This window comes from Carcharodon carcharias, chromosome 21 (genome assembly GCF_017639515.1).
Source record: "Carcharodon carcharias isolate sCarCar2 chromosome 21, sCarCar2.pri, whole genome shotgun sequence".
NCBI classification, from domain to species: domain Eukaryota; kingdom Metazoa; phylum Chordata; class Chondrichthyes; order Lamniformes; family Lamnidae; genus Carcharodon; species Carcharodon carcharias.
In genome coordinates, this window is record NC_054487.1 from 2,196,832 (window position 1) to 2,207,893 (window position 11,062).

An 11,062-nucleotide genomic window follows, 5' to 3' on the forward strand; every position below is an offset into this window, starting at 1 on the left:
TGATAGGGTCCCCCTTGTCCTCACTTATCACCCCACCAGCCTCCGCATTCAAAGGATCATCCTCCGCCATTTCCGCCAACTCCAGCATGATGCCACCACCAAACACATCTTCCCTTCACCCCCCTTATCGGCATTCCGTAGGGATCGCTCCCTCTGGGACACCCTGGTCCACTCCTCCATCACCCCCTACTCCTCAACCCCCTCCTATGGCACAACCCCATGCCCACGCAAAAGATGCAACACCTGCCCCTTCACTTCCTCTCTCCTCACCGTCCAAGGACCCAAACACTCCTTTCAAGTGAAGCAGCATTTCACTTGCATTTCCCCCAAATTAGTCTACTGCATTCGTTGCTCCCAATGTGGTCTCCTCTACATTGGAGAGACCAAACGTAAACTGGGCGACCGCTTTGCAGAACACCTGCGGTCTGTCCGCAAGAATGACTCAAACCTCCCTGTCGCTTGCCATTTTAACACTCCACCCTGCTCTCTTGCCCATATGTCTGTCCTTGGCTTGCTACATTGTTCCAGTGAAGCTCAACGCAAACTGGAGGAACAACACCTCATCTTCCGACTAGGGACTTTACAGCCTTCCGGAATGAATATTGAATTCAACAACTTTAGGTCGTGAGCTCCCTCCCCCATCCCCACCCCCTTTCTGTTTCCCCCTTCCTTTTTTTTTCCAATAAATTATAAAGATTTTCCTTTTCCCACCTATTTCCATTATACAAAAAAAACCCCACTAGAGCTATACCTTGAGTGCCCTACCATCCATTCTTAATTAGCACATTCGTTTAGATAATATCACCAACTTTAACTTTAACACCTATGTGTTCTATTGTACTATTGTCGTTGACATCTTTTGATGATCTGCTTCTATCACTGCTTGTTTGTCCCTACAACCACACCGCCCCCCCCCCCACCACCTCTCTGTCTCTCTATCTCTCCGCTCCCCACACACACACCTTAAACCAGCTTATATTTCAGCTCTTTCCTGGACTCGAACTCAAGTTCTGTCGAAGGGTCATGAGGACTCGAAACGTCAACTCTTTTCTTCTCCGCTGATGCTGCCAGACCTGCTGAGTTTTTCCAGGTAATTCTGTTTTTGTTTTGGATTTCCAGCATCCGCAGTTTTTTTGTTTTTAATCCTTTCACAATGTCATTTAACCCTTAGTTCCAGGACCATTGTGCATGGATTTGGGAGGTAAGCAGGATTTTGGAGACGGAAGAGTGGTCGGAGATTGGTTGCGAATTGCAAGGATGTCGGGGTTAAGGACGTACTCGTGGGAGGGAGAGAAGCAGCAGAGGCAGCTGATTGGATTGTCTCAATCTTAGTGACAAAGAAGCTCCATGAGCTCCTCACACTTGTTGGAGGTGTGGATGCAGGAGACAGGGGAGAGGGAGAGTCCGAAACAAGGACTAACTTGTGTTAGAGATGTTTTTAAAAAATCAACATCCTCTGTGTTTGACAGAATGTTGATTTATTTGACCTTTATCCAGAATATTAACCTTATAACTGGGCTGGAGTTTATTAACATCAGCTGAAACAGACCCCAATGGGTATAGTTCATTCTTGTACATTATTAACAGCAAAATCCAATCACTGTAGTTCGCTGTGAACTCGTTGGTGTCTCAGCAGGTGGGATGACTGAATGCATATCTTCTCACACTCGGTGCAGGTGTACAGCCTCTCCCCAGTGTGAGAGCGCTTGTGTAGAGAGAGTTGGGATGATTCCCTGAATCCAGTCCCACAAAGAAGGCGTCTGAACGGTCTCTCAGCAGTATGAATACATTGCTGGTGGATCAGTTCCTGAGAACTTGTAAAGCACTTTCCACAGTCTTGAAATTTAAAAGCTCTCTTTGATGTGCAATCATGTTGGATAAATTAATGAATCTCTTTCCACACAGCGCAGATAAATGGCCTCTCCCCAGTGAGAACTCACTGGTGTGTCTGCAGGTGGGATAACGGAGTGAATCCCTTCTGACACTTTAAGGAGGTCAATGGCCTCTCCCCAGTGTGAACGCTCCGATGAGTTTCCAATTTTGATGGGTAAATGAATCCTTTCCCATTGTAAACATTTGCACAACTGCTTTCAGTTGTGACTGCATTTATGTTTTGACCAGGCCAAATGATTGGCTAAAACCTCATCCACACGCAGAACACTGTGAACGGTGCTTTCTTCTCCCATTTTCAAAATCCCATAATTCTCTGTGGCCCAGAAACCACTCTGTCCAATAGAGATGCCCTCTGAAGAAGGGTCATAGAGACTTGAAACTGCTGTCAGGCATCGCAAGGGCCAGGGGCATAAAAGTTCATTCACAAATGTTCCAAAAACAGATAGGTTATAATCACCAGGAAAGGCTAAACAGCCTGAAGCTCTTTTCTCTAAAAAAGAGAAGGCTGAGAAATAGAATAAAGAATGGAGTTGGTAGCTCAGGAATGAAAACAATGGCTTCAATCTTCCCAAAATTTAATTGGAGAATATTTCTGCACATCCACAGTCTGATAATTTAACAAAAGTGGAGAAAGGTGGTGGTGAGGTAGAGCTGGGCACTGTCAGTGTCTATGTGATAACTGACACTGTGTTTTCAGATGATGTCACTGTGGGGAGAATGTTGATGAGAAATAAGAGGGGGCCAAGGCTGTATCCTGTGGGGACACCAGAGGTAACTGTGGGAGTGGGAAGGGAAGACATTCCACGTGATTCTCTGACAATGATTAGATAGAGAAGAATGGAACCAGGAGAGAGCAGCCCCACCCAGCTGGAGAGGTGTTGGAGCAGAATGGTGTGGTCAACCTTGTCAAAGCAGGTCGAGAAAGGAGGGTTTCCCTTTGTCACTGTCACATAGGATGTCATTGGTGGCTTTGATTTGAGCTGTTTCAGTGCAGTGGCGGGGCAGAAACCTGATTGGAGGGATTCTGAGAGGGAGTTCTGGGAAAGATGGAGATGGATTTGGGAGGTGTGAACACTTTTCAGGAGTTCAGAGAGGAACTGAGGGTTGAAGATGGGTCAATAGTTTGCAAGGACAGTAGAGTTAAGTAATTTTTTTTGAGGAAAGTGTGATGATTTGAAGGAGAGAGGGATAGTAGCAGAAGAGAGAGAACTGTGAACAATGTCAGTCAACATGGGGAAGTTGGGCAATCAGCAGTTTAGTGGAAATAGGGTCGATGGAGCAGGAGGTGGGTCTCATAGACAAGATGACCACTGAGAGGGCAGGAAGGGAGATGGGAGAGAAGATAATGAAAGATGTGGGTTCACGGCTTGGACAAGGTGGAACATTAAAGAGACAGTTTGTCCCAGGTGGGCTAGTGGGAGGGAGGGAAGCAGCAGAGGCAGCTGATCGGATTGTCTCAATCTTAGTGACAAAGAAGCTCCATGAGCTCCTCACACTTGTTGTTGGAGGTGAGGATGAGGAGAGAGGGGAGAGGGAGGGTCCTTCCAGAGAAACTAACTTGTGTTCGAGATATTAACAAGACTCAATATGCTATATTGAACACAGAGATATTTTATTTGTCCTTATCCAGAATATTAACCCCAATAACTGGGCTAGAGTTTATTAACATCAGCAGAAACAGACTCCAATGAACAAGGTTCAGTCCTGGATGTGATTAACAGCAACATCCTGTTCGTTATTTGTGAACTCGCTGGTGTCTCATCAGTTGGGATGACCAGGTGAATCCCTTCCAACACTCAGGGCAGCTGAACGGCCTCTCCTCAGTGTGAATTCGCTGATGCTTCAGCAGGTCAGAGGACACAGTGAATCCCTTCCCACATACAGGGCAGATGAACGGCCTCTCTCCAGTATCAATTCGCTGATGTCTCAGCAAGTGGGATGACTGTGTGAAGCCCTTCCCACAGTGGGAGCAGATGAACTGTCTCTCCCCAGTGTGAATTCGCTGGTGTCTCAACAGAACGGATAAATGAGCAAATCCCTTTCCACACTCGGAGCAGATAAATGGTCTCTCCCCAGTGTGAACTCGTAGGTGTGTCAGCAGGTTGGATAACTGAGTGAATCCCTTCCCACACTCGGAGCAGGTGAACAGCCTCTCTCCAGAGTGAACTCTCTGGTGTATCAGCAGGTTTGATGACCGATTGAATCTCTTCCCACACTCGGAGCAGGTGAACGGTTTCTCCCCAGAGTGAACTCTCTGGTGTGTCAGCAGGTGGGATGACTGACTGAATCCCTTCCCACACTCAGAGCAGGTAAATGGCCTCTCACCAGTGTGAGCTCGCTGGTGTGTCAGCAGGTTGGATAACTGAGTGAAGGCCTTCAAACACTCGGAGCAGGTAAATGGCCTCTCCCCAGTGTGAACTCTCTGGTGTGTCAACAGGTAGGATAACTGAATGAATCCCTTCCCACACTCGGAGCAGGTGAATGGTCTCCCCCCAGAGTGAATTCGCTGGTGCCTCAGCAGGTTGGATGCCCGAGTGAATCCCTTTCCACACACGGAGCAGGTGAACGGCCTCTCTTCAGTGTGAATGAGCTGGTGTCTCAGGAGGGTGGATGAATCAACAAATCCCTTCTCACATACAGAACAAGTGAAAGGCCTCTCCCCAGTGTGAATGCGCCGGTGAGTATCCAGCCTGGATGGATAATTGAATCCTTTCCCACAGTCCCCACATTTCCATTGTTTCTCCCCAGTGTGACTGTGCTTGTGTTTCAATAGGTCAGATGATCGGCTGAAGCCTCGTCCATACGCAGAACACGTGTATGGTTTCTCCCCACGGTGAAAAGCACTTTTATCTTTCATGCTTAAAATCTGATGAAATTCAGTTCATGACTAATTGTGCAACACCGTCAGATTCTGATGAAATATTGGGTTTCCCAATTGAAAATTCTGGGGAAATAGTTTAAACAGACGAAAGTGAATGAGAGAGAACCCACAATAAAATAAAAACAGGTTGTGAAATTGAGCTGAATGAATCTGGGAATTTGTGGGGCCGGTACCAGGAAAAAAGTGACATGAAAACTGCTGGATTGTCATAAAAAACCCAACTGGTTCACTAATGTCCTTCAGGGAAGGGAACCTGCCAACTGGTCAGGGACTATACAAAACACCAGCATCTATCGGGGGGAATAGAGAGGGAGATGGGAGAGGCAGGGGGTGAAGGAAAGGGGTTTATGCATCTGCAATTCAACCACCATCTCCCAAACCCTCAACCTCCATCCCCTAGAAGGACCAGGGTAGATGTATGTGAACACCATCACCTCCACGTTCCCCTCCAAGTCACACCATCCTGACTTGTCTAACATCCAGTGTTGGATGAACAGAAATTTCCTCCATTTAAATATTGGGAAGACTGAAGCCATTGTCTTCAGTCCCTGCTACAAACTCCACTCCCTAACCATCAATGCCATCCATCTCTCTGACAACTCTGAGGCTGAACCAGACTGTTCACAATCTTGGTGTCATATTTCACCCTCAGCTGAGCTTCTGACTACATATCACTATTTCCACCTCTGTAACTTTGCCTAACTTCGCTCCTGCCTCAGCTCATCTGCTGCTGAAACTCACCCATTCCTTTGTTCCCGCTAAACTGGACTATTCCTAGCCGCCCACATAAAGATGAGGTCATTAAAAACTCTGCTTCCCATGTCCTTGCTCTGCACGGCTGGATCTGAAATTTAAAAGATAAAACACTGAAAATATTGAACAGGTCAGGCTGCATCAATCGAGTGAGAAACAGAGCTTGGCCGTGAGACTGTCAGAAAAATCTCAGCGACAGTCGCTGACTAATGGTGGCCATAGTTCCCACAATTCTATGCATCCAAGGGACTGCTCTATCTAAAAGTTATTCATCATTTGCGAATTGAATGTCGGTTGTCGGAATCTGCAGATGACAACAATCCTGTAATTCCAGCTAAGAAGGTGAAGAACTGCAGCAAAATACAGGAAGACATAAACAGACTGGCTGATTGCAGGGATAAATGGAAAATTAAATTCAAAATAGTAGAATGAGGGCGGACTGGGCTCCTGTATTTGAGACAGACCATATTCTACCTCTCAGAGCATTCTGGGTAGCATCACCCACCATTACTGCAGAACAAGAAGCCTTCCTTCTGCGCTTGCGCACCCACACCAGGGCTGGGACTAACAACCGTCCCGCATCCAGAATCACCGGGACCTGCAGCCTGGAACTGGGAGTGGGAGAAGCGGGAAGAATGAGGAGAAACAATATAATCCAACACTCACAGCAACCTCCAATCCACCTCTAATCCCGGGATAGTGAGACAGAGTTTAGAAACACTCACCAACACGATTCCAGTGAAACTTCCACGAGGAAAAGGGGGAGCAGTGACTGTGCTGCTCTGATATAGCCCCAGACCTGTCACTCAAACCCCCCAACCCCGCCCAGTTCACAGCTCAACCAACCAGCTTGCAGCTTCCTGCACCTTGACCCCGCCCGGCCCAGGTGTGGGACAGTCCAAGGTGAGTCGTTTGTGTAACCAGGACAGTGGGGGAGGGGTGACCTCCTGCCCTTTGTTTTCTCCCAAATGGTTCCATCCTCCCCTCCCCCAGGGCCCTCTACACACTGCATGCAAAACGGCTGATGGACCTTGGAGATCTTCACTGACCTGTACAGGTACATTATCCTGTACCCCACTCATGAATCACTCTGTGAACAAGTTGTTTTACTTTTTTTCTGCTACCCCTTTGCATAAACATCTTGTTTCACACAAACCTTGTTCAATCTTGGATAATCACAGGCTCTGGGAAAAGGGAGGGAGGTGGCGCCAGGTAAATTGTTCCTTCAGTGGGCCAACACAGACATGACCCACTGAGCGGTCTCCTCTGTGCTGTAACCATTCTATGATTCTCTGATGTGTCTTTATCCCGCTGTGATTCCCATCTTCTGCTATTGTTCCTGGCTTCCTGTTTAACCAAGTAGTTCCTCCCCTTTCCCCCGCTCACCCTCTGCAGTGTGTGTGTGTCAGATTTCCTCTGGACCTCTCCCCCCACAACCACCCTGGCCCCTTTAACCACCAGCAGCTTCCTGCTTGTCTGCTTTTAATCTAAATTTACAAAATTGCAGGATTAACCTTCAAACTCACCTTCACTGAATGCAGCAAATCTGAAAATGTTTGTCCCCTCACACAAGGATAGATTATTTTGTTAAAAACCAGGATCCAAAATGCAGTTACTGTCCTCCAGCTTCTCCTTCTGATGCACACAAGACCTGAATATAAAACAGTGAACATTATCCCCCAGACCCGAATATAAAACAGTGAACATTATCCCCCAGACCCGAATATAAAACAGTGAACATTATCCCCCAGACCCGAATATAAAACAGTGAACATTATCCCCCAGACCCGAATATAAAACAGTGAACATTATCCCCCAGACCCGAATATAAAACAGTGAACATTATCCCTCCAGACCCGAATATAAAACAGTGAATATTATCCCCCAGACCCAAATATAACACAGTGAACATTATCCCCCAGGCCCGAATATAAAACAGTGAACATTATCCCCCAGACCCGAATATAAAACAGTGAACATTATTCCTCCAGACCCGAATATAAAACAGTGAACATTATCCCCCAGACCCAAATATAAAACAGTGAACATTATCCCCCAGACCCGAATATAAAATAGTGAACATTATCCCCCAGACCCGAATATAAAACAGTGAACATTATCCCCCCAGACCCGAATATAAAACAGTGAACATTATACCTCAGATCCGAATATAAAACAGGGAACATTATCCCCCAGACCCGAATATAAAACAATGAACATTATCCCCCAGACTCAAATATAAAACAGTGAAATTAATGCCCTCAGGAGGTCAAGCCTGCATCTGTGGAGAGAGGAAGAGAGTTAATGTGACAGCTCTGTGACCTTTCACCTGAACTGAGAACAGATAGAAATGTAATAATTTATTACGAAGTGAAAAATGGGACACTCTTACAGCCTTCAGCAATTGAGCTCATCTATTTAGTATCATAATCTCTGCCCCTTGTTTTTCTTTGTGTTTCATTGTGTCTTTGTTTTCCTTCCCTCGTTTCTCTCTTATTTCCTTCCTTTGCATTAGAAAGTTGTTTCTGTGCCATTCACACCTCATCTAGACACATTTTCTGTGTTTTTGCTTGTCTGTTTCCCAGTCCCTTTCACCTTAGGGAGCTGGTGGCACAGTGCTATTGTCACTGGACAATTCCAGAGATCCACTGTAATGATCTGTGGACCCGTGTTCGGATAGTGAAATTTGAGTTCAATGAAAATCTGGAATTAAAAGTCTAATGAAGACCACAAAACCATTGTCAATTGTCATAAAAACCCATCTGGGTCACTAATGTCCTTTAGGGAAGCAAATCTGCTGTCCTTACCTGGACTGGCCGACATGACCAGACCCACGCTAATGTGATTGACTCTTAAATGCCAGGAGAACAAGGGCAATTAGGATGGGCAATAAACGCTGGCCTAGCCAGCGACACTCACATCCCATGAATGAATAAAAAAAACCCTTTGGTCAGTTAGCCTCTCCCGACCTGCAGCCTTTCAGACCTTTCCTTCTGTACTTCTTCCCACCTCCCCTCTTTCACTTGCTCACAGACCTGAAACGTTAATTCTGTCTCTATCTCCATGGATTCTTCCAGATCTGCTGAGAGTTTCCAGTTTCTACTGTTTTTATTTCAGATTTTAGTAATCCAGATTTATAATAATTGACACTACCCCTCTCTGTGGCAATTGTCTGAGACTGAACCAGGCTGTTCACAACCATGGTGAAATATTTCACCCTAAGATGAGCTTCCAGCCACATATCCACATCATCACCAAGACTGCTTATTTCCACCTCAGTAACATCGCCCGACTCCAGCCCAGTCTCAGCTCATCTGCTGCAGAAACTCTCATCCATTACTTTGTTGAGACTTAACTATCCTAACACACTCCTGGCCGGCCTCCTACATTCAACCTCACTGTAATATTGAGCTCATCCAAAACTCTGCTGCCTGTGTGCTTACTCATGCCAAGTCTTGTTCACCCATCACCCCTGTGCTCACTGACCTACAAAAGTTCCTGGTTTATAACACACTTGTGAATCTCGTTGGAAAGGTCTAGTACATGAAAATATTCCATACAAATGCAATTTTTTGTTGTTGATTTGGACATATTTCACTGATCCTTCATCATTTCTAGGGGAATAACCTGTAACTCCTTACCTAACAGCATTGCAGAAGCACGTTCATCATACCACATGGACTGCAGCGGTTCAAGAAGGTCAAACATCACCTTGACAGGCAACAGGGGATTGGCAATATTTGTTGGTCTTGTTAGAGAAAGTGCAAGGGAGGGACTAACTGCTTTGGTCTTGCAGAGAGCCGGCACGGACATGACAGGATTAATGGTCTCCATCTGCATTGTAATCATTCAATGATTATATGACTTGATGAGGAAGAACCTACATAGGAGGCCAGGGACCAACTTCTGTAACCAACACCCACCCTGATACAAACCAGCTCTTAATTGGTCCGTCTGTGTTTCTAGACTCAGGTTCTGTAAGCAACGCCTGCAACAAAATAATAGCAAAATACTGCAGCTGCTGGAAATCTGAAATAAAAAGAGAAAATGCTGGAAACACTCAGCAGGTCAGGCACTATCTGCAGAGAGATAAACAGTTAACATTTCAGGGGGTGCAGATGAACTACAGGGAATAAAAATGATACAGAATCTGATGATCAATATAAGCTCAGAGGTAGAAGAGAGATGGACTATATCGCAGGAAAAACAATTCCTGACTATGAAAGACATGGTGGGAAGCTATAGCTGGTAAGCCTGCAGCACATGGTCAGGGCAGCAGTTGGCAGAAGTAACAGGAAAATACTAAACAGAGCTAAAATACACCCACTATTAGAGACAGAGGAAGTTAGACAACAGCAGAGAGCTGATCAGGAAGGGCAGAGGTGAAACAGAGCAATGGATGGACACAGAATCAGATCTCAGTAAAGGAGTCACACCAGCCGTAGAGCTGTCAGACCTCACACAGATAACAGAGCAGAGGACTAAAGGCTCCAAATTGTAGATGAATGATCAAAACTACTCATCTCTGAAACAATTTAACTCTTTTCAGCTTTGGAAACTCCTGCTGAACTCTGCAGCTGGAAAGATATCAGAAGCACTGGAGTCAGAGAAAAATCTCCCAGTTGAGGAAATACCCGGGGAGTGGGGTGATGTCACCATGTAATTGTCAGTGTGTGATGATGTCATAGTGTAATTGTCGATCTGTGATGATGTCACACACAAATACAGAACATCTGGGTCTGTACAAACCAGTGATCACCACACATGATAAAGGATGTGAGGGTCCTTGAGAGGGTGTGGAGGAGACTTACCAATGGTTCAAGGGGTGAAGGATTTTAGATTAGTTTGGAAAAACTGGTGTTGTTCTCCTTGGAGCAAAGTAGATTGAGGGGAAATTTGATAGAAGTGTACAAGTTTATGATTGGTTTATATGAGGTAGTTAAAAAAAAGCTGTTCATATTATCTGATCATAAAAGGGTTATGGGACACAGATTTAAGATATGAGGCAAGATTTACAGGGGGGTGGGTGACCAAAAATTTTACACAATGAGTGATAATGACCTGAAACTCATTACTTACTCTCAAAGACTGATGAATCAAATGAGTCTGTCAGATCCTGATCTGATGTTTGGTTTGAGTTTCCCGTCTGCAAATCATTCCCATGTGATATCCTATGAGAAGATTACAAAACAATCAATCTCTATCAGTCAAGGACAGAAATTGAGAAACACTTCTCTTGGTTTGAGTTTGCTGTGGGTAAATCCTCCCCTTCTAACCCCCTGTAAAAGGAGTTTCCAATATCCATCCCTGTCAGTCCAGGATAGAAATTCACAACATTCTCTCCTCCTGCTACCTGGACAAGGATGACCGCGCATGCGCCCTGCTGCACAGCGGCTCTCCCGGGCCCAGCAGAGGGAGAGACCCAAACATTGCTGGTCTGTTCGCTGCAAACGCGGGGCCGGTAGTTTCTTATTAAGACTCTGCGGCCTGCACCAAGTGTTTATAAAGCCTCCCTACCCACTCCGCTAGCTCCAT

General features: G+C 45.7%; 1 protein-coding gene across 2 annotated transcripts; it reads right to left on the bottom strand.

Annotated features, from left to right (window-relative positions):
* Positions 1-3,520: 3,520 nt before the first annotated feature.
* Positions 3,521-7,193, bottom strand: LOC121292939 (zinc finger protein 239-like). Of its 2 annotated transcripts, none has more exons than XM_041215446.1 (2): positions 7,054-7,193; positions 3,521-4,837 (listed from the first exon to the last, which is right to left on the bottom strand). In XM_041215446.1, exon 2 carries the CDS (start codon positions 4,748-4,750, stop codon positions 3,629-3,631), a length of 1,122 nt encoding a protein of 373 aa, XP_041071380.1. In that variant the 5' UTR covers positions 4,751-4,837; positions 7,054-7,193; the 3' UTR covers positions 3,521-3,628. The 2 variants fall into 2 exon arrangements, 1 of the variants encoding a protein (XP_041071380.1); XR_005946383.1 differs by lacking the exon at positions 3,521-4,837 and adding an exon at positions 5,339-5,618 and having other exon boundaries at positions 7,054-7,172.
* Positions 7,194-11,062: the final 3,869 nt, after the last annotated feature.

Coding starts and splice junctions, on each gene's coding strand:
- LOC121292939 (XM_041215446.1), bottom strand. CDS start 4,750: ATGAAAGATAAAAGTGCTTTTCACCGTGGGGAGAAACCATACACGTGT.